This window comes from Panicum virgatum, chromosome 3K (genome assembly GCF_016808335.1).
Source record: "Panicum virgatum strain AP13 chromosome 3K, P.virgatum_v5, whole genome shotgun sequence".
In the NCBI taxonomy this organism is placed as follows: domain Eukaryota; kingdom Viridiplantae; phylum Streptophyta; class Magnoliopsida; order Poales; family Poaceae; genus Panicum; species Panicum virgatum.
In genome coordinates, this window is record NC_053138.1 from 4,104,690 (window position 1) to 4,127,210 (window position 22,521).

At 47.3% G+C, this 22,521-nt stretch overlaps 3 protein-coding genes and 2 non-coding genes across 21 annotated transcripts; 1 reads left to right on the plus strand and 4 right to left on the minus strand.

The window, feature by feature from the left end:
- Nucleotides 1-1,243: 1,243 nt before the first annotated feature.
- On the minus strand, nucleotides 1,244-2,080 carry LOC120700370. Its single transcript, XM_039984584.1, has one exon. It carries the CDS (start codon nucleotides 2,078-2,080, stop codon nucleotides 1,244-1,246), a length of 837 nt encoding a protein of 278 aa, XP_039840518.1.
- A 650-nt stretch (nucleotides 2,081-2,730) lies between these two features.
- LOC120696910 (peroxidase 43-like) lies at nucleotides 2,731-4,450 on the minus strand. Of its 2 annotated transcripts, XM_039979944.1 has the most exons (3): nucleotides 4,064-4,449; nucleotides 3,805-3,990; nucleotides 2,731-3,669 (listed from the first exon to the last, which is right to left on the minus strand). In XM_039979944.1, exons 1-3 carry the CDS (start codon nucleotides 4,397-4,399, stop codon nucleotides 3,070-3,072), a joined length of 1,122 nt encoding a protein of 373 aa, XP_039835878.1. In that variant the 5' UTR covers nucleotides 4,400-4,449; the 3' UTR covers nucleotides 2,731-3,069. The 2 variants fall into 2 exon arrangements, with proteins under 2 accessions (XP_039835878.1, XP_039835877.1); XM_039979943.1 differs by having other exon boundaries at nucleotides 2,731-3,990; nucleotides 4,064-4,450.
- Nucleotides 4,451-6,782: 2,332 nt separating this feature from the next.
- LOC120696911 (pentatricopeptide repeat-containing protein At2g46050, mitochondrial-like) lies at nucleotides 6,783-11,823 on the minus strand. 16 transcript variants are annotated; one of them, XM_039979963.1, is made up of 5 exons: nucleotides 9,339-11,823; nucleotides 8,563-9,097; nucleotides 8,036-8,085; nucleotides 7,587-7,641; nucleotides 6,783-7,473 (listed from the first exon to the last, which is right to left on the minus strand). In XM_039979963.1, exon 1 carries the CDS (start codon nucleotides 11,711-11,713, stop codon nucleotides 10,178-10,180), a length of 1,536 nt encoding a protein of 511 aa, XP_039835897.1. In that variant the 5' UTR covers nucleotides 11,714-11,823; the 3' UTR covers nucleotides 6,783-7,473; nucleotides 7,587-7,641; nucleotides 8,036-8,085; nucleotides 8,563-9,097; nucleotides 9,339-10,177. The 16 variants fall into 16 exon arrangements, with proteins under 16 accessions (XP_039835897.1, XP_039835893.1, XP_039835895.1 ...); XM_039979959.1 differs by having other exon boundaries at nucleotides 6,783-7,641; XM_039979961.1 differs by having other exon boundaries at nucleotides 8,036-9,097.
- Nucleotides 11,824-12,206: 383 nt separating this feature from the next.
- TRNAK-UUU lies at nucleotides 12,207-12,278 on the plus strand. The gene has a single exon. It is a non-coding gene; the product is annotated as a tRNA-Lys (tRNA).
- Nucleotides 12,279-12,609: 331 nt separating this feature from the next.
- Nucleotides 12,610-12,720, minus strand: LOC120701652. The gene has a single exon (XR_005686215.1). It is a non-coding gene; the product is annotated as a small nucleolar RNA Z279/snoR105/snoR108 (small nucleolar RNA).
- Nucleotides 12,721-22,521: the final 9,801 nt, after the last annotated feature.

Below are 22,521 nucleotides of genomic sequence, written 5' to 3' on the forward strand. Positions count from 1 at the left end.
AGAACAGCAGGCTGTCATCTGCGAAGAGTAGGTGGCTTACAATCGGAGCCGATGAAGCCACTTTTATTCCACTGAGAGCTGATGACTGAGTTCTAGATTTTAGCAGGCACGAAAGGCCCTCTGCTGCTAGCAAAAACAAATAGGGTGAAATTGGGTCTCCTTGTCGGATCCCCCTTGAAGGCATAAAATTTTCTTGCCGGTCGCCATTGAACAGAATTGAAAAAGACACCGTAGTTACAAACTGCATGATCATGTCTACCCAAATCCAATGAAACCCCAACTTGAGCATGATGGCTTTCAAGTAGCTCCATTCTACACGATCATACGCTTTCCGCATATCCAGCTTAAGAGCACAAAATCTACTATTTCGAGCTCTCTTCTTCTTCATCAAGTGCAAACACTCATAAGCTGTAATAATATTATCTGTGATCGGACGTCCTGGCACAAAGGCAGACTATTCCTCTGATATAATATCTGGCAGAATAAGTTTCAATCTGTTGGCCATCATCTTCGAATCAATTTTGTAAATCACATTGCATAGCCTTATCGGCCTAAATTGGCCTAATTCCTCTGGACTATCAACCTTCGGGATCAAGCATGTATTATTAGTCTTTGCTGGATCATCCTCACCTCTTAAAACCCGAAGTATAACTTCTGAGACTTCATCACCACATAGCTCCCAATTACGTTGGAAAAAGTGTGCCGGTAGCCCATCTGGTCCGGGCGCCTTCGTCGGGAACATCTGGAAAAGCGCAGTTTTTACTTCCTCCTTTTCAAAGGGGGTCATCAGCTGCTCATTCATAGCTATTGTAACCTTGGGCGGGACGGTGGAAAGTACTCGCTCCATGTCGTCCGCCCCCTCAGATGTCTATAGTTCCTTATAGAAGGCCGACGCTAACACGCCCATCTCCTCTTCATTGCCTGTGAGTTGTCCATCGGGTTTCCTGAGTTTTGTAATATGATTTTTCCTTCTCCTCTGGCTTGCTCGGAGATGGAAAAAACGTGTGTTCTTGTCGCCCTCCGCCAACCACATAATTCGGGATCGTTGTTTCCACATGATCTCCTCCCGGTGATTTAATTCAACAATCCTCTACATGATCTCTGTGTATGATGGGCCAACTCGCATAGGGTCTGATCATAGGCGCTCTAATTCCGCGTGCAGGTTCTTCAGCTCCCGTCTCACATTGCCAAAATATTTGACGCCTCACTCACTAAGGCAGCTCGACACCAACGCTAGCTTCTCCTATAACTCCTTCACCGTGCAGGCTTTTCCTGCATCAAGCCATGTCTTCGCAAGCATGGGAAAGAATTCATCATGGGCCTCCCACATCATCTCGTATCTGAATATTTTTCTCTTTTTCCTCCCCTTGCGACCAGAGACCTGCTGCCACCGTAGCATGATGGGGTCATGGTCGGATGCTGCAGCAGTAAGATGGGACACTCTCGCCATCAGAAATCTTGTGCACCAGTCAGCCATTGCTAGGGCACGATCAAGCCTGACACGGCAGTAGGAGCCTCCCGCAACTTTCTTTTCAAAGGTCCAATTGCGGCCTTCAAACCCCAGGTCATAAAGACCACACACATCCAACATCTCCCTAAAGCCAGCGATCTGAACATGACTTCTCTCATGAACCCCCACATGTTCGGATCTACGCAAAACTTCTTTAAAGTCACCCATGCAGACCTGTGGAAGTGGTGATGATGCTTTAATAAATTTCAACACATCCCATGTTTTATGGCGCTCAGCGGTTTGAGCTTCACCGTAAACACATGTAAATCTCCACGGTTCACCCCCGTTCACAGAAATAATTGAGTCAATGTGATACTGGAAAAATGGTAGAATTTCCACTTTAGTGTCATTATTCCAGAACATGCCAATACCACCGCTGCGACCTGAACTGCTAATGGCAAAAGCATTATCATAACCTAAGGTACCTTTCAGACCTTCAACCCGTGCTTTGTTCACCTGAGTTTCAACAACGCATAGCACGGTAGGGACAAACTTCTTCGCGATTTCATGAAGCTCCTTCACTGTCGCAGTGTTGCCCAAACCGCGACAGTTCCAGGTGATGCAACTCATGGCTCCCGACGGCCCTCCTTCCCGGAGTCCGCCAGTTGCTTGTTCTTATTCTCATCACTTTGCTTCTTTGCTTCTTCCTCTCCCTCGGTGAGACATACGGCAGTGGGGGCGGCAGTGATTTCGGCGACTCCACCGCCATAGTTCCACCTGTCCTCAGGGCACCTCCCTAACTTGACACCCTGCCAAGGCCGGGAAACCGATCAGATCGAACCCTTGATCAGCCCGAGCGGGAGACAAGTAGGGAAACGGTACTCGGCCAACAAGGTGTCAAGATCCTGCGCCGCCAGACCCTAGTTTCCTAGGTCGACACACGTCCTACTACTGGTGCCTTATCCGTTTGCTCTGTATGAGGAAGACGTTTTGTATCAGGTGAGTTTTAAAACCGTGGAAGCAGAATTGGAGAAAACATGGGCCTCCAGCTCCAGTGCAGGCTCTAGTCCAGAGTGATCCGGCCCAGTCTCAAACGGCCCACAGATGCCACTGGCCCACAAATGAAATTCAAATCACGGAAAATGACCACCTTTGCGAAACCGCCAAGACAAACGACCGAAATTCACAGACTCTACCAGGCACAGCCACCGAGTTTTAATTTTAATTTAAAATCTCTAGCAGAATCTGCTGACTAGACGCGGTGTTGCTGGCGCTGGATGAACTTGCCAATTTATCACCGTTTTTTCAGGACACCCGTGCCCGCACGGCACGCACAGTACCGGCTCCTACTAATAAATCCTCACATGCATGCAGATGCAGTGTACTTGCATCGCATCGCTGCAACAAAAGTTTTCAATCAATTCCACCGCACAGTTCCTCCTCCATGTGCATGCCCTCCTTTTCAAGTAACCACAATATCTCTTGTGAATTTGTGGTCAAATTTTCGATCGAAAACCAATCGACTCATCAAGAAATCAACAAATGTACACACAAAACAATTATGAATTATCTCTCTCTATGTCACCGCTGCATGACGATATGATGCGTGGATGATCAGATCAGTTGGTGTTGAAGGCGGAGCAGACATCCCTGACCTCGCCGGCGTCGTCGTCGCCGGTGATGGCGCCGATGCTGCCCATCCTGACCATGGCGGCGGCGAAGTCCCCCTGGAAGCTGCCCGCGGCGGGGCCCAGGTACGCGTCGAGGAGCGCGCGGGTGGCGTTGGCGGCAGCGAGCGCGGCGTCGGAGGCGATGACGGCGAGCCCCGAGCGGATGTTGCGGAGGATGGAGTCGTCGAAGGCGCCGCCGCTGCCGCGGTCCAGCGGCAGCCGCGTGTTGAAGTCGCCCGGCGGGCAGCGGGCCTTGAGCTCCGCCAGGAACGGCGCCGGGATCGACGGGTCCGACCCCGTCCTGCCGCCGCCGCCGCCCGGGAGGGGGAAGCCGTAGAGCCGGTCCTTGACGAAGAAGCACGCCGTGGTGCCCACCGTGTGCGCCGCCGTGAGGAGGACGAGGTCGCGGTCGTCGAGACCCGCCGCGGCGAACCTTGAGCGGAGCACACTGATGGAGTCGGCGGCGTCCGGCAGCACGTCGGCGTCGCGGAGGTTGGAAGCCAGGCCGTCGCGCCGCCCCGTCGGCACGTCGAACGACGGCCCGCCCGTCTGACGATGTATCATGTATGGCGTGCAGTGAGGTGTGTCAGTCAGCAAGCTAAACACATACAGATACAGCACAAAGTGTATGTGCACGTGGGCTTGATTGAATTCATGAATTGAATTTGTTGATGGATCGATCACCATGGCGACGGCGTCGCGCGCGGCGAGGGCGATGATGTCGGCGCAGGAGACGACGCCGGGGCACTGGTCCTCGAGTTGCGCCTTGGCGGCGTCGACCACGTCCTGGCCGCGGAGGCCCTGGTTCTTGGCGTTGTCCACCTCGGCGTCGTTGCTCGCGCTCCTGATCAGCACCGACGCGTCACACCCCTGCATGCATTTCCCTGGATTTAATTCAATCTGCCAGCCCGTTGGGTCTCGCCGCCGGTGAGCGAGCACGTACCCTGACGAAGCAGTCGTGGAACTGGAGGCGGAGCAGCGCGGGGAGGATGGTGGGGTCGCCGGCGGCGGCGTCCTGGACGGCGGCGGCGACCGTGTCCTCGGCGTCCGGGCACGAGTCGGAGTAGAACCCCACCTGCAGCTGGCCGCGGGCGACGCCAATGATCCCAAGCGACAGCAACAATAACGCCATCGCCGTGCCGCGGCTGGCCATTGATGATGATTCCAAGAAGACACGAACGAACAAGCTAAGCTGGGGAGGAGAGACCGCCGGAAAGAGTCCACTACTCCTAGTGCCTGATTCGGTGGATGGCCTCGAGCGAGGAATGTCTTTATACATACACCAGCTGCGGCGGATCCAGGACTAATCGATGAGGTCATTCGGACAGCGACATGGAACAAGTGTGCCTAGTTTAGGACAAGGAAAGTGGTTCCTCCGATGGACTGTCCGATGCAAACGACCAGTCTCGAAAAAGGCAAATCTTTAAGCGAATTAAGGAGCTATAGACTTAGAGGATTACAGTACTAGCTATGAGATGATGAAGAACTTTGATGGAACTCCTCCTTTGCCGTTACCAAAAAAGAAAAAAAAATGCAAGGCCAAAACCAGGAGCTAGATTAGCCATTGATGCGCACGCATGATTTGGCTGTTCATGGCAGCCATAAATTGCTACTCGCACCTCCTTTTGAAATTCGTACCATCTGGTGATTGGGACTTGGCAGCTGGCCGTTTATTTTCAAGTCGAGATCATATAGGTAGGGCATGCAGTACATATAATTGGAGAATACGTATATATATAACATATATACAAATCACTTTTGGCTTTGTACAGACCTTGCCATTGCTGTTTGTGCACAAATTCCCCTTTGGCCTTTCCAGCACGGTGTTTTGCACGGTCAGGCTCGAGCATGTTCATATCGGGAACGGGAAGCGGAGAGGCACGGGCTCGTGTTATCTACTGACGCCGCGGCCGGTTTCGGAGCGCGTGTGCCGTCGCTTTCGCGAGCTCCTTTTACCCCCCGTGACCGCGAGCCAACGCCGCCGTCCGTCTCGTCTGCCACTGCAACTTTGTCTGTCTCGGCTTGCCATCACTCAATTCACCGGAGATCTCAATGCAAGATACGTAGTACAAAGGTGGGCTTGCTGTAATGAGCTTTTGCTCCATTAGCTGTGTATAGCATGCAATGGTCTGTTTTAGTGTTTTTTAGATACTAACTTTTCAAAAACAAAGTGATTTTTAGATGAAAATTGAAACAACATTTTGGTAATTAATGAGCCCTCATGTACTTCACTTTTAAACTAGACTAGAGAATTTGGGCGCACCACATGATGGATCCCACACCTACAAGCATATGGCACCCCACACCCCCTCCCCATGGGGGGCCATGGCACAATGTGACATACTTCCCTGATCTCCCCCTGCAAACACCTCTCCAACTCGTCTCTGTTTGAGGCTCTGTTCGAAGCACATTCTAGTATAGATTCATCATTCATGCATGCAATACGATCCACAGCTTATGGCCGGCATGGAGACTTTTGTGGCTGGAGCTTTAATTCCACCCTTTTAATCAACTGATGGAGTGATGGTCCAGGCGTCAAGCACAAGACAAGACGATCTAGCAGTGGCGTGTGAACATTAATATGCACAACTATTGCTCATTTGCTCTTAGCATGGCCAACGGTCTACTATTTAAATAAAATCTATGAATGGTCTCCTCACAAATATCTTAGAAATCATCTAAAAATATATAGTTTTTTCTCTTGAATTCTTTATCATTTTTCACGAGAACCAAGCCATAGCTTAAGTGTTCGGCAGTTGGAAGGTTTGACGCCATGTATCTTATTAATGCGAGTTTAGTATCTCGTACACATCCCAGTGAGGCTCAAGATATGCCACTTCAGTCTCTTATATACACATTCGTATGCGTAAGGTGTGCGCGTGTGCGTTCATAGTAGCGAGTATATCCGTACGTGCATGAGAGCATGTACATCTGTACTCCATGGTTCAATGCCTCAAAGTTTTTATCTGTAATTGAAAAGGTTCCATTTCTTCTTTTAAAAAAACAAAAAAGGTTCCATTTCATAGTTCTCAATGCCCACTTAAATGCTTAAGCCATCTTGTTGAAAGTTGCCTACCTCAATATTACATATCGCAAGTTGGATGTGTTCAACCTATATTTTGAAGTTGTCTATAAAGATTTCAACCTCAGCTTCATAACTTTTTCTATCTTTGATTGATATTTTCAAGATGGAAATATTCAAGGATTGTTGTATATTTTTTGTATTTATCTCCCGAATCAGTGCATGTAGTTGCTGTTATTATTGGAAACAAGAAACGTAATATTACCCATTAAATTGCTTTCTACATCGCATATGCCCAAATTAGACCTCCCAAATAATCTGTTGCTAGAGGACACGTACCCAATTGAAGATCACAATTAAGAACTGCTATACAGTACCCATTGTTCTGCATATCAGATCAGTGGTTTTCTCCAACTAAACAACTCTCTTGAATGCAAGGCACTGTGTGTCCGTTTATACTTTTGATGCATGCATAGAGAGGCTTGGACCATTAATTTGTGAGAATAATAGCAGCATGAACCATGTAGAAATCACAGATCAGTTAAGTATGGAATCCTGCAAATACTATGTACTGACATCATGATATTATGCCTACAGCTTCCTATAGTAAATCCAGGAAATGCTATGTACGAACCAAATATCTCTGAAAGATATAAGAGTTGACTGAAACAAACGTACTGACAAATATCCAGCTACCCTTCGATCTTCTTGTTCTCGAATTTGAATATATAATTCATTGATTCAGAGAAACAGAGTAGTTATTATCGAGCTACTATGAACACTAGTCAACTCAAGTTTGGGCACAAGATGATTCATCAATATCAACCAGCTGACAACTCAGCATGCTAGTTCTGATTATCCAATTACCTGACTAATTTGCCTTTGGAACTCAACTTATGTATTTCCACTCTAATTGCCTACTTAGCTTCAGCAAGAACACCAAGAGAGAACTAAAGACTGAACAGAAAATTAGAGCAGGCCAGGTGTAGAACGCTGAGGAAAATGAGGTACAACAAGGGGAGCCCCTGTGTCCTTGCTCTTCTTCTCCTCAGCCTTATCCCCCATCTTCTCACCAGCCTTTGGGGATGCTTCTTCTGCAACATCGTTCTCCTTCTGCTTCATCGAATCTCCATCTTCTTTCTGCGTAGATGACTTTGACGCCTTCCTCGCCATAAAACCAAAGCAATCCAAGCCCAGGACCATCTTGATCCTTGAACTTATATGTTGATATGTGGATCCCTACTTTCACTTCGTGAGCACACTTTGTTTTCTGCTTTGTATTTCCTAGTTGTGGTTGTTCTTGTGATGTGGTGAGTTCTTGTCACTGCTGCCTGTGAATTGTTTACATATATAGGGGAGGGGCAAAGCCCTTCTGACGCAAGCTTAGTGGAGATTTCAAGGATAAGTCCAACATGTTGACAAGATTAGCTACAGTGGGAGTTACCTTGGCGAGCAAGGACCCTCAATAGGTCAATGCAGTCTTTCCTCTTTGGATTTTTCTGCACAAGAAACAACAGAAAATAGATAGAGTTGGAAAATGTTTTTCATTTCTGACATTTTCCCTATTTTGCAGTTTAGAAATGAGGCCTATCCCAATTTGGAACATAGTTATATAGCAGAGACTTTATTACAAATACCTAGGATTATGCTCAAATTCACACTGATAACTATACTCTTTTCAAATTTAAAATAAACCTGAAACATTGCTAGAGCAATACACTGTTCCAAACAACACTATAATTTATGGAAAATTATGATTCACATCGTGGTCATCCTTTATGTAAGAGTAGATTTCATATATTAAAGGAAAAAAAGTGAAAATTGGTGTACAGAGCAAAAGAGGAAAGTCATAGTACAAACAAATGTGTCTTTCTCCACCAAAGGACTTTTTACCCTGTAAGAGCCTGCCCTAGCTGGCACACCGAGGAGAGCAGACAAGTCTTCTGTAGAATCAGATGAGTCAGACTTGAGTGATGCATGCAACAGAAATAAAGAAGCATAAAACCCTGGTGTATGGTTGAAATGTTCATTTGGATGGTTTGAGGGAATCAACAGACTCAACATGAACAGTTTTATTTTTAAAGGAAGCAATTATGTGATGTATATGTACCAAACATTGCATTGGGGCCACATTTAAAGCATGAGGTTGAAATTTTTCTGGTTCCAACTACTATGTAATAAGTTCATTTACTGACAATTTTCTGATCTGGGAGTAGCTCCCGGATCTGGTTCTGATGCTATGTTGCTGATCATATCTTTTGAAATCTATTTACAACTGAAGTCCCTCTCTCTCTCTCTCTCTTTTTCTTTGAAAGCTATAACTAAAGTCCATCTTTGTTGTAGATAAATTCATCTCTGCTTGTTCAAAAGAGGTGTTACTATTCAAGTTTTCACTCTGAATGGAAACAAGTACAACTCACATATGATTCTATCATGTACAATTCCACAGCCTAGAGCTTATTGGAGGTGGCTTGTAGTTCCCAAGGGAGTCCTTTCAGAGTCCTCTTTGTTCAATAAGTTCATTGGATGGGTTTAATTCCAATATCCTTAGCACAACAACGCCCCATCACTGAATTCAGATTGTCAGGAGTCCTATCAGAAAAGGAACCACGCTCAACAGGCAATGCAATTCATGGGTATCTTCAGAACATACAGAACCCATAGTGTCAATGTGGCATGTGCATCCAACACTGCGGTTAACTCCAACATCAGTCATCTAAGTGAGTACCTGAAGGACAAAACATTGAATACTGGAGTCAAGAAAGCTACCAAGAATGGAAGAAACATTGACTTCAAGCAGGGAGAAAATATGGACCTCCTGTACCAACTGCTTGTAGTCCTTTGGATTCACAAAGTCAGTGCAATGTTTAAAATTGAATGAGATCCTAAAGGGTGCTGTTGGTTTTGGTAAACAAGGTGGGATCTGTACTCTCTTCCAAGTCAACACCAGTATCCCTTTTTTTTCAAAAAAAAAAGAAAGAAAAAAAAGGAGAAAAAGGTATACTTAATGCATGACCGGCTGGTGTAAAACTTAACAAGTACCATATATAATCTGGTAAGCCAAATAAAGATCACGTGATTTATTCAACAACAGCAGGACTGCAAAGCTCTTTTTTTTGTAATAAAGGACTGCAAAGCTTTAACCAACTTTTCAAATCAAAGAGCTGCATTATTGGACAATAATAAAAAAATGTACCGCGAGATTATGTTAGAAGCTTGCTCAAATAACAACATTGGTATAGACATAATCTTCAACTTCCTGAGAGAAGCACCCAAAATATTACTCTAGAAGCAAATGGAAATCAGTAACAGATTAACAGGCCATAAAGAAGCAAAACATGAGAGCAAGAATATGCAGATCTTAAATCTTGTTTACAAAATCAAAAACACATGAATAAACGAAAATGGATATCGAAGAGACATATCAGGTTAGATATCTATTTCTCTAAAGTAGTACTCCACAAGGACTACCTGGCGTAAGCATCTTACCCATTTATGAACTGCAAACGTAAAGTATGGCAACTGTTCAATATAAAATAGAACAGAATGGCTAAATTTAAAACTAAGTGCAGTATGGCAAAAGGGAACACGAAATTTATGGCAAGGAACCTTTCGCAAGGAAAATCAAATATATCAGTTCCTAAGATAGTGAAAGAGCTATCACCTATTTGCTACAGTATTAACTATTTCCTAAGATTTTAAACATGAAATTTAATAGCTTGATATTCTAGAACACATAAGATTGATTTGCATATTGTAATAATTCTATATTTTTGTTTCAATACTACATAATTATGACACAGAATAAAACATAGTGGTGCTTTCTGCTGTCCTGAATTTAGATAAATCATATTTTTAATTTTTATGCACCTAATCAGGCAGTTTTGGCAATTTAAATAGTGTTATTACAAGTTGGCACAAATACATAAAGCTAAAGATATATCACTTACATGGGAACGGTCACACTAATAAGCTCTGGGACGGTTGCAGATGCCCAAGTGACCCAGATTAGTAAATCAAATATACTGAAAAGTATCACTGCCATTGTTTTGGATCCTCACAAATTGTGTCTTCCTTGCACTCTTTTTGCACTTGTGAAATAGTAAGCTCCATCATTTGATGCATCTCCATCGATCGATGGAGCACCATATCATTGGAGACGAATGTCCGAACCGTTCCACTTATTTCTATCCAACTACAGCCAGGCACCTTCTTTGCACACCTGTTCCTCATCATACATCTTACTTGTGCAAGCTCATTCCAAGCTCCTGCAGCAGCAAATGCATTGGACATAAGCAGATAATTTACTGCCTCGCTTGGCTCCAGGCGTAGAAGCTTATCAGCAGCCCACTTTGCCAACTCGATATTGCCCCGCATCTTGCAAGCACCAAGGAAAGCTCCAATAATATCAGCGTTGCTTTCGCAGGAAAATTTGACTACAACATTGTAAGCATCTTCAATCCTGCCAGCTCTCCCTAGGAGATCAACCAGACAAGCCAGATGCTGTGGACTCGGATCAATAAGGTAGCCCCCTGTCATCATAAGGAAATAGCGTAAGCCATCTTCAATGAGCCCAGCTTGACTGCAGGCAGAAAGAACTCCAAGGAAGGCAATGCCATCAGGCTGTATGCCTTGTTGGAGCATTCTCTCAAACAAATGCATGGCATCCTTGGCATGTCCGAGGTACGCGTGTGAAGAAACCATGGAAGACCATGTGACTACATCCGGGTTCTCCGTCATTGCAAATATCCATTTCACCTCTTGGACAAAACCGTTCTTACCATATGCCATGATAAGAGCATTCGCAACCTGCAGAAATCCTTGTAGCCCCCTTTTTTGGGCATACGAATGAGCTTGTGTAGCCTCGTTCGCTGCTGCCATGTTGGCGCAGGAGCTAAGCACACTGGCAAGAGTGCGTTCATCTGGGCAGCAGCACCCATCCCTCAGCATCCACCGGAAGAGCTCCACGGCGTCCTTGCCTTCACCATGCCAGCCGTAGCAGACAATGATGGCGTTCCAGGAGACGACGTTCCTGACAACCATGGCGTTGAACACCCGGTGCGCATCGGCAATCCGGCCATACTTGGAGTACATGTCGAGCAGCGCGGTGGCCACCACCACGTCCGCGAGGTGGCCCAGCCTGAGCACGAGGCCGTGCGCCAGCGCCCCCAGCCTGAGGAGCAGCTCGGCATCATCGGACTGGCGCGGAGGGCGCAGCAGGGCGCTGAAGGTGAACCCGTCGCCGGCGAGGTCGGGACTGGTCCTCCGCATGGAGGCGAAGAGGGACCAGGCGTGGAGCGCGAGCCCGTGCGCGGCGTAGCAGGCGACCATGGCGTTGCATAGCACGAGGTCCTTGTGCGGCGTATCGTCGAACACCCTGCGCGCGTGGGGGAGGCGGCCGGAGTCGGCGTACGCGACGGCGAGGGCCGTGGCGATGTGGGGCTGCGAGGCCCGTCCGGACTTGAGGAGGAGAGGGTGGAGGGCCAGCGGGGAGGCGCACGGGTGGCAGCGGCGGACGGCGGTGGAGGTGGCGCGGAACAGCAGGGCGAGGACCCTGCGGCCGCGCGGCATGTCATTTCAAGGCTGGCGGCTGACTAGGCGGCGCTGACCAAGAAACGCCGTTGCCGGACGGCGAGTCGGCGGGCACGAGATGCGGTGACGCGGCAACGCGCAATTTGAGATATTGTTCCAATACTTTCTTTCAAAAAGAGAGAGAGAGAGAGATTGTTCCAATACTCTAGCAGCACGACACCACGACACACTGTTCAATGTTCATTATGGAAAATGGTAAAAGAAGCCTTTATGAAATCATTTTGAAAGCTGCATAAAAGCATGGCGTGGATATATACACACACACTCGTTTAAGTTAATCATCATCATTGTTGGTTATTGTGCCAATATACAGACACACAGCTGGAATATATGTTTAATTATATATGCCAGGACAAACAGCACATCTAGAGTTGTTTTAGAGAGACCAGTGGTTGCGATATCACACCTTGCCACAACACCAGGGAGGCACTCTGCACTGATAATACAAGTACTCGGCTGAACATTTCATCAGGCCGACCTAGCTCAGTGGTAGAGCGCGTGGCTTTTAACCACGTGGTCGTGGGTTCGATCCCCACGGTCGGCGCGTATGGTTTTTTAATTTTGTTTAACAAAATTCTGAACTGCTGCATTAACATGTTGGATTTTCTACGAACTTCCAGAGGATACGACCGCTGATTAAGTTCACATTCCCTAATATCGAGTTCATGTCTTCATGTAAAGTTGCACATTCTTTTTTCGAAAAGAAAAGTATGCACATTTTCTGAAAGACTTAAATAAAACAAAAAAACGAAACTGCTTAAAATAAGCATTTAAATTTAAAGCTACAAAAACGGTTTTACAATCCCCAGAAGCGTCAACAAAACGGGCTTCCTATCCTACTCTAGGAGAAATGTTTGCGTTTTTGTTTTAAAGTCGGGATCAGATGGTAAAGTCATTGGGGTGCCCTGTTGTCGTAACAGGCTTAGTTGGGGCGGGCACCCCTCTCGCATAATAATTTTGCGAGCTTGTACCACTCCTCATCTCCCTTTGACTGCCTGAAGGATCATGGCTTTCCGAGGCCGCACCCCGACCTCCTTTAAAGCCGCCGCTGGAGAGCAGCGTGCTGTGCCTTGCCGGTGTGGGACTAAAATGCTCCTGGTCGATCTCCACTGCTACCGCGACTGCCACCTGGTGCGAAACGGAGGTGCACGCTGGCGGTTTTTTCTTTTTTATATTTTTTAAAAATTAAAATTTCAAAAATATATGTCCGTTTTCAAATATTTCAAAAATATACCCCGGTCGCCCTCCCATAGGGCGACAGGCCCAATGTGTAATTTTTTTTTTCAAATTTGCAACGAAGTCCCTGGAGAGAAAAAAAAAAGACGGGGGACCTGTCGCCCCCCCAACGGGCGACAGGGGCCTGTCGCCCTCCCCTCGGGCGACAGGCCCCTGTCGCCCATTGGGGGGGCGACAGGCCCCCCCCCCTTTTTTTCTCGGACTTTTATTTTTGCAGGGACCTATTTTGAGCTATTCGAGCGTGTATTCGTCATCATTGTCGGCAAGATCTCGGCCGCTAACTCCTACCGCACGTTACTTGTCCTTCATTAAATCACGGAAAAAAATCGCAAGAACTTCCCTTATTTCACGAGCATTATGGAACCCACAAACATAATAAGTTCACATAAATAATATCTATAAAAACAAATGACAAGTAACCTACCACAATCATAACCATCGGATACAAATAAGCGGTCCACAGCTATCTCATTACAAATAAACATCATATACATCTAACCACCCCTAGGGCGTCGGACCCTCTTAGCCCTCTGCTGGGCACGGACATGTCCCTCGGAGTAGGTGAGAACATCCGGAGACCTCACCTGTCGCTCAGGACGCGCAAGGGGCTGCGGTGTCTGCTGCTGAGAGATCCCAAGTGGTGCTCCTCCTAGCTGTGAATACCCCAAGACATCGGGGTCACCTTGCGCGGCAGGCTCTTCTGGACTCAAGCTGTCGAAGTCGTCTAAGGTGAATGTCTCGTTATCTGGTCGAAAGGAGGAAGAAGAAGGTCCGGCGCCCGCATCGGGGTAGAATCCTACGCAAAAAATATGGATGTTAGCGTACGCTCGTATATTTCGTAATGACATGTAGAAACCGAAATACGAAACATAAATTAACCTGTGCACGCCGGTATCTGTGGCCCCGGTACCATCCCTGGATACGGTCCGCCAACTGGTGCTGTCCCTCTAAACATTCCAGTATGGTCGAACGCAGTAGCTGGATCGTATCCTGTATGTGATATTAGTAAATATGTAGGAACACTTGATGTAATTTTAAAGAGATATGTACGTTACCTGTACTTGGGAAGAACTGCGACGTCGGCCCGTGTATGGTCGACGGACACGGGAACGACGACGACGCCTGAGACGACCCGTGGCTGTCTTCGTACTGCACACGGCTTCCGAAGTTGTGCGTTACCTGACGCAACTGATCACGCTGCTTCGACCATGCCTCTATCTGCTCAAACTGGGTCATTGGGGATCCGGCACGTACCCTCGTCAGGTAAGTCGAGCAGTCCGTCTCCATCATGTTGCAAAGGCGAAACTGCATCAATTCAGTAAAGTTACAAACACATGAATTATCTTATGAATATGATTATATATATATGCAAATATGATCAAGAGACTCACCGCGCCAGCTAGTGCCTCCACGTGGTGCCGGGCATAGCCATCCTGAGGCCTCGCCTGGTGTGGCTGCGGGTGAGTGTCAACAAAAACCAGACGAGCCCGAGTCCGGGGTAAGTACCAGGTGAGGTAAGCCCTAAAGGAGCTATTTGTGTGTGGTCCTGTTGGATGGACCAAGTGCTCGTCTGCCTGTTCCCATTGGTCCACCCACGGCTGGATCTTGGTGAGCCAATCATCAGAGCACGGCAAGCCACTCCTTGACAACCTACAAAGTGGACCACGAAGAATCGTTAGAATCGACACGAATGTATGAGCCAAGTTCATTCATAATTACCTGTGGTCCTGGCGACTGACACGCTCCAACGCGGTGGGCACCGGAAACTCCTGGCACTGCCCAAACTGTCTCCTGACTCTCCAGGGGCAATATGCCTCAACCGCGATGTCATAAACCAGGACGGCGGAAGTAAGCCACAGGCTCGCATTCGCGGAGCAGTGCGAAGACAGGCCTGCTGGTGCACGGGTAGCCACAGCCTCTGGGCTGTAAGGCTCCCAGACAACGTCCTCGGGCGTCAGCATGTCGAGCTCCGAAACAAACTCAGGATATGCGCGTTTAACCCGCGCATGTGCCCAGGACCTCTGCATTCCGAATAAGTAAAATTAAAAGTGCGCTAATACATCATGTAACAATGAATAACAATGAATAAGTAAAATGAGGAGGGAAGGGGAGGGCTGGGGCTTTTATAAGGGGGGAGACCCCGGTCGCCCGCGGGGGGGGGGGGGGGGGGGGGCGACAGGCCCCCTGCCGCGACTGTGGGCCGGGCCCAGCGGCGGTCGCCCGTGGGCCGGGCGACAGGCCCCTGTCGCCCCCCCCCAACGGGCGACAGGGCTTGTTTTTTTTTCTCCAGGGACTTCGTTGCAAATTTGAAAAAAAAAATTACACATTGGGCCTGTCGCCCTATGGGAGGGCGACCGGGGTATATTTTTGAAATTATTGAAAACGGACATATATTTTTGAAATTTTAATTTTTTTTTAAATATAAAAAAGAAAAAAGTTCTGCACGCTGCTGGGTCAGGGCCCTTTGAATGGGCCGGAATATATACTACTCGGCCGCATTCAGCCCAGCTGGACTCGGCCTGCTCAGTGCCCTGCCCGGCCACAATGCCATCTACAGTACTCCCTCCTTTCCAAATTATAAGACATTCCAACAATCTTGAAGAATTAAAATTTTTTATGTTTGACTAAATTTATATAATAAATATTGGGGATCGCCCCCTCCCGAAGGTGGCGTGAACCGAAGGATTGCCGAAGGTACCCGAAGGTCCCCCAAGGGTATGCCGAAAGTTCAGTGAAGATGACGAAGCATCAACCCAAAGGTTCTTCGAAGATGATGAAGCATCGAAGAGTTCGTCTAGGTCCAGCGCCAGAAGGTGGTGCCCTGAATCGCCGAAATGCTTCGGGCAGCGCGGAGGCAAAAGATGATGAAGGTGAAGTCCCTCGAAGCTTGTCGAAGGTCGTCGCTAAAGGTTGTCAAACATCACGGAACCCTGAGGTTCCGAGGACCTTCGAAGCCACACTCTCGAAGGTTATGACAAGAACCTTCGGGTGTGGCGAGCGACTCAAGAGTGGCGAACGATGAAGGCGACGCCACACAAAGCTTGTCAAAGACCGCTACCGAAGGTTCCCGAAGGGCAAAAAGCACGTGATCCGGGTAGGAGTATCCAAGTCGGACTGTCCAACCTAGGGAAATTATCAAATACCCCTATTGTAACCTCTTGACCTTCGTGGGGACCGGAGGGGCATTTCTGGAAAGATGTAATAAGGTTGGGGGTATAAATACCCCCTCCCACCCAACGTTGTACTGGTTAGAACATTTTGTACGAACTATAGTGTAATTTCTATTGTGCGATTCGTGTTCTAGTGTTCTAATCTTCGTCTGAAGTGTACTTTCTCTGTCTGGTGATCGGGCCGAAGATCCCAACAGACGCGCCCACCCGTGTTCTTAGCTCAAAAATCACCTTACGATGGCCCCATAAAGAAAGAAAACCACCAATCAGGGCGTTTCTAACGCCGAAGGTTCAAACCTTCACGAAGTCCCCATCGGACAATCTCCTCCAATCGAACCAACCCCCGCCCAGCTGGCTGAGAAAGAAAAGCGTGTCCAAGCAGAACGTGCTATTGAGGCAAAAAAGGCCGCGACAGCAGGCAAAAAAGCAGCAGCAGCAGCAACAACAACAACAACCGAAACTGAAACACTAAACAACCTCTACCAGCTTGAAGATGACCAGCTTGAACAAAACGCGCACCATGAGCTCAACCTTCAGCTTCACGCACTAGAAATGAAGAAAGCTCACCTGGCCAGTCAACTGGCGACCAAAAAGAGAGTAGCCGAGCAAGCTCAGAGGCTGGCTGAAGCAAAATGCAGAGTTGCAGAAATGCAAGCAGAAATCCTGAAAATGCAGGAAGAAGTTGGGCAACCGCAAGAGCCCCCAAACACTCACGCAGTTGCTGGACATTCCAGACATCACGAAGGTCAAGACCTTCACCACGCAACTCAAATATATCCAGATCAACATTTCCAACCAAGCCCTCCATTCGACTCAACATCACCGCTGTCAATTGTCTTGCAGCGAACATCCTGGCCATACGGCTACAAGCCAGTTCAACTCCCAAAATATGATGGATCAGTTGACCCTGCACAATTCATAATGACTTACGAAGCTACAATCGCCTCAGCTGGCGGAGATGATCCCATCATGGCAAAGTCCTTTGTCATGGCATGCGAAGGCCCAGTCACAAATTAGTACTCCTACATTCAACCCCTCTCAATTCAAAGTTGGGTGCAGCTCAAGGAAAAACTCAAGCAAGACTTTCAAGTCTTCAAAAAATTATCCATCAACACCTTGCAACAATTCAGCTGCATACAGATGGACAGAGAGCCACTACCCGAGTACCTTCGGAGATTTGTGTAGAAAAAAGCGCAAACTCCAAACTTCTCTGAGAAAGATGCAATAGCAAAATTCATCGAAGGTCTCCTACCAAGCCAATTGGCATCCCACCTCGACAGAGAGCCACCAAGAAGTCTGTCAGAATTGTATGCGAAGGTAGAGAAATACGCAAAGTCCGAAGCTGACCACAAGCGAAGGGTCGAACAAAGAAAGTTAATGAGGCAACAGCTGAGCTGGCAACAAAACAATCAAACAAACACCAATCAGCAAAATCAATACATACTCCCTGTTGAACCTTCGCAAGATATGGATCAACCAGAAGAATTGGATCCTTACATAATCCCACCACCCACACAACCCCTGAAGGAACAAGACAACAACTCCAAAGAACACCATCAAAGGGGCAGGTCCAACAGGGGCCGAGGGAAAGGAAGAGGCCGAGGCCGCGGACCTTCGCGGGGCCCGCAAAAATTGTTCTGTCACTTTCATGGGGAAGATGCTGGCCACAGAACTAATCAGTGTCCTGAAAAGAAAAGGACACTCGAAAGAATGGAAGCTGAAAAGAATGCCAAACTCGTAGCGCACACCAGCTGGCCTGCCCAGCAAACACTGCAATTCCAACCTTCCACAACCAACTTTTAATCCTCCTTTCCAAACAGTGCCAACCTTCGGCTATAACTCATATCCCATCAATTGGCAACCCCCGCAGCAAAACCAACCAAGGCTGCCTCCCCCGCCCACAGCTCAAGCAACTCAAGAAGAGCTGCCCCCACCTCCGCCAGGCCCCCCACTCAAGCAAGAAAACCAAATTAACCAAAATGCCCAGTGTGCAGCACTACCAACCTTCGGCAGGATAATGTCAATATCCGGAGGGTCATCCCTAGAATTCGAGAACAAAAAACAAAGAAGAAACTAATTTTGACAAGTTCATTCCATCACGGTGGATGGACCCATCCAGAAAACGCAATGGTCTCACATGCCCATAGTGTTTTCTGAAGAAGATGTAAACTTGCTCAGCTTTCCCCACACAGATGCACTAGTCATCGAAGCCAATATACAAGGCTGGACCATCGGAAAAATTCTGGTCGACACGGGAAGCTTCGCAGACATCATCTTTTCAAGTACCTTCGACCGCATGAACATCGACCGCAACCTTCTGCAACCAGCGGACATCCCGCTCATTGGCTTCGGGGGCAAATGAGTGAACGTCCTTGGAAAGATAACCCTTCGGGGATCTCTCAAATCCAAGGACCGAATCTATCATCTTCGATGTCGTGGAAATGAATTACCCATACAGTGCAATCTTCGGTCGTGGCCTCATCAACAAATTTGAGGCAATCGTCCATCGGCTCTATCTGTGCATGAAAATGCCTGCAATCAAAGGAGTAATCACAGTCCGAGACAACCAACAATTGGCCAGAGATATCGAGCGGGGTGTCGCTCCCGGAAAAAGAAACGTCCATTTAGTCGAAGCTGACAAAAAACCCCCGCCACTCAAAGAGCCAAAAAGGGACAAAGAAGAAACATTCCAACAAGAGTGCAAAGTAAAAAAGTACCACTTGACAAGCTCTTGCCGTACCGGCAAGTAACAATCAGTGCGGCCCTCGAGCCAGAAGAAGAGTGTAGCGAAAATGGCCTATCATGCCATATTTCAATATAATGTTTTGGCGATTGATGACACACACAACACTTGGACTAATATAATTGTTAAGATGACCATTCTCAGGCTTTTAGGTTCAAGTGATGACAAAGAAAAGATAGGCATAGCTAGGCCCTCGCGGGTCTCAGGGCAGCGCCCTGAAAGCTCTTCGGTCCAAAGGACAAAGAATTGAAGAGACAGTGAAGAAATCAAATCAAAACAAACAAGACAGAGACATTTTGCTATCAACGGTTAAACCGATAATGAGCAAATTGTACTCACCGGTGCAATGAACCAAGAAGCAGCGAGCTAGGGTTTGGCACCGGATTAACCGGCGTTGGGTGTTTTACACTCACCGGTTGAACCGACGTTAGGGAAGTTGAATACATCGGTGCAATGGACCCAGGAGCTGACGCAATGTCTATACACCGGATGAACCGACGATTGGGTCTTGGTGAACGTCGATATAGTTGTCCAGAGAGTTTGTTTTTCAGAGTTCACAGGACAACTACACTCACCGGTTAAACCGACGCAGCATCGGTTGATTGCCCGTACACGTAACGGCTAGTTTTTGAGGCGGGCAGTTTAGTATCGCCGGTTGAACCGACGATGGCTTTTGGAGGTGCGTCGGATTAACCAGCGTTAAGTGTTTTTCTGGCAGCTTTTCTCCAACGGCTATATTTGCTTGGGCTGCCTATATATACCCCCAAGGCCGGGTCATTTGAGGTTGCTACAGACTTTGGAAGCATAAAAGAGTTAAAGATCCTCTCCAACCACTTTAGAACTTCATTGTACATCATATAGGCTTAAGCACACTTGTGAGAGTGCTTAGTGCTTGTAATAGGGATTAGTTATTGTGAGAGCTCCCTTGAGAGAAGCCTTGCTGCGGCAAGCATCTTGTGTACTCGTCGTGTGACCCTCCGACTTGGTGTGGAGAGGCAACGACACTTTGTGCGGGGAAGGAGACCCCTCTTGGTGAGAAGCTCCGATAGTGAAGACGGTGCCGTGGGTGACGCTTCGAGAGAGACGGTGGCGGTGGCCTTGTCTTGGTGACTTAGGGTCACTTAGCCTTTGCTTGTCGGGAGCCTTGGTGGCGAACACAAGACGGTGATCAAGCGGAGAGACTCGGCATCACACTTGTTCGTGTTGGACAAGTGGCCGTGGACGTAGGAAGGGACTTGGTGTCCTAACCGAACCACGTTAAATCGTGTGTCTTGGTGTCTTCACAGGAGTTTGCATATTCTCTTCCTTACCTCTTTACTTACCGTATTACGTTTCCGCATTTACTCTATCTTGCGTGCCTTTACTTTCCTAGTTAGTTTGATTAGGATTGGCTATAGGTTGCAAATCTTTTAGGGGTAAGTAGAGAGTAGCATAGATAAACCTTAGTCATAACTAGCATGTGTAGGACGTGTTAGGTTTATCTCATGCAATTAGATTGAGCCCTAGGATAGAAAGCGATTAGCGACCCTATTCACCCCCTCCCCCTCTAGGGTCGGACACCCCGGTGATCCTTACAAAGAGTGCGAACTCCTGGAGTTCCTAAACAAAACAAGGATGTCTTCGCTTGGTCAGCAAACGACCTTCGCGGCGTCAGCCGAGACATCATAGAACACAAATTGGACATTGACCCGAAGATAAAGCCCAAAAAACAAAAGCTTCGCAGGATGTCTGACGACAAAGTCGCAGCAGTTAAAGCAGAAGTCCAAAGGCTTCTTGATGCGAAGGTCATAAGAGAAGTAAAGTATCCCACTTGGCTGGCCAACACCGTGCCAGTAAAAAAGAAAAATGGTAAATGGAGAATGTGCATAGATTTCACTAATATAAACAAAGCCTGTCCTAAGGACGACTTTCCCTTACCAAGGATCGACAAAGTTGTCGATGATGCATCAAACAGCCAACTGATGTCACTCTTAGACTGCTTCTCTGGATACCATCTAATCTGGATGAAAAGAGAAGACGAAGAAAAAACTAGTTTAACAACCCCTTTCGAAACATTCTGTTTCGTCTGGATGCCGAAGGTTTGAAAAACGCTGGACAGTCATTCTCACGAATGTCCTCAAAAGTTCTGGGCCCTCAACTCAGAAAAAATGTGTTGACCTATGTCGACGACATAGTGGTCACTAGTGCAGAAAGAAAGAAACATGTGGCAGATTAGCCGAAACCTTCGCGAACCTTCGGAAGGCAAACCTAAGTTTGAATCCTGAAAAATGCGTCTTTGGAATAGACAAAGGCAAAGTCCTCAGATGCCTTGTTTCAACAAAAGACATAGAGGCAAACCCAGACAAAGTCAGAGCACTTCAAAATATGGAAGAGCCACAATCTGTAAGAGATGTGCAGAAACTGACAGGCAGAATCACAGCATTGAACAGATTCATCCCTCGATCAGCAGACCGAAGCTCTTCATTCTTCAAAACTCTTCGAAGCTCCAGTAAGTTTGAGTGGGGAGAAGATCAGAAGAAAGCATTCAGAGAATTAAAGGACTACTTAGAAAACTTGACCAAGATGACCTCACCCAACCCCGAGGAAACTCTTCTGCTCTATACATCCACTTCACAAACAGCCGTTAGTGCAGCCCTGGTGGTGGAAAGAACAATTGAAGGTCGGCAAAAACAACTGCCTGTATACTTCGCCTCAGAGGCACTCTCCGGTTCAAAGTTATTCTATTATGAGCTAGAGAAAATTGCCTATGTCGTTGTCATGGCATCAAGAAAATTGAGACACTACTTCGAAGGTCATAAAATAGTAGCAATTACTGACCAACCACTGCATGACCTCTTCCATAACAGAGAAGCTTCGGCAAGAATAAGCAAGTGGGCTTCAGAACTTTCGGAGCACTACATGGACTTCGAGAAAAGAACAGCCATTAAATCCCAGGTCCTGGCAGACTTCGTGGTGGATTGGACTTCGCCAACCTTCGATACAAAAGCACCAATTGAACCTTGGACAGTACACTGTGATGGTGCATGGTGTAACGAAGGAGTTGGCGTCGCGGCAATCATTCAGTCACCTTCGGGTGCGAAGCTAAGATATGCCGTGCGCCTCGAATTCAGTGATCCAGACCCCTGCACAAACAACACCACAGAGTACGAAGCACTGCTGCTAGGCCTCAGGAAAATGAAGGCCTTGGGTCATCCAAACTTCGTCATCAAATCAGATTCAAAGGTCATCACCAACCATGTGGAAAAAGAGTTAGAAGCGAAGAAGCCAGAAATGAAAACGTACTTAGATGCAGTAAGAGCTATGGAGAAATATTTCAAAGGCTTCACTATCATTCACATACCAAGAAGCCAGAACGACGAAGCTGACAAGCTAGCAAAAGCTGCTGCTCGCAAAGAACCACTACCTCCGGACGTTTTCTACGAGAAAATCACAAAACCTTCCACAAAACAAGAAAAAGCAAAACAAGTCAACGTCATAGCAAGCGAAGATTGGCGATCACCAATCATGGCATACCTTCAGGGACACTTCGTACCTACGGATGAAAAGGAAGGAAAAAGAATGTTCCAAAGGGCAAGAAGCTACACCTTGTCCGAAGGTGAACTCTACAAGTCTGGAGTGGTTGCCCCCTGGCTCAAGTG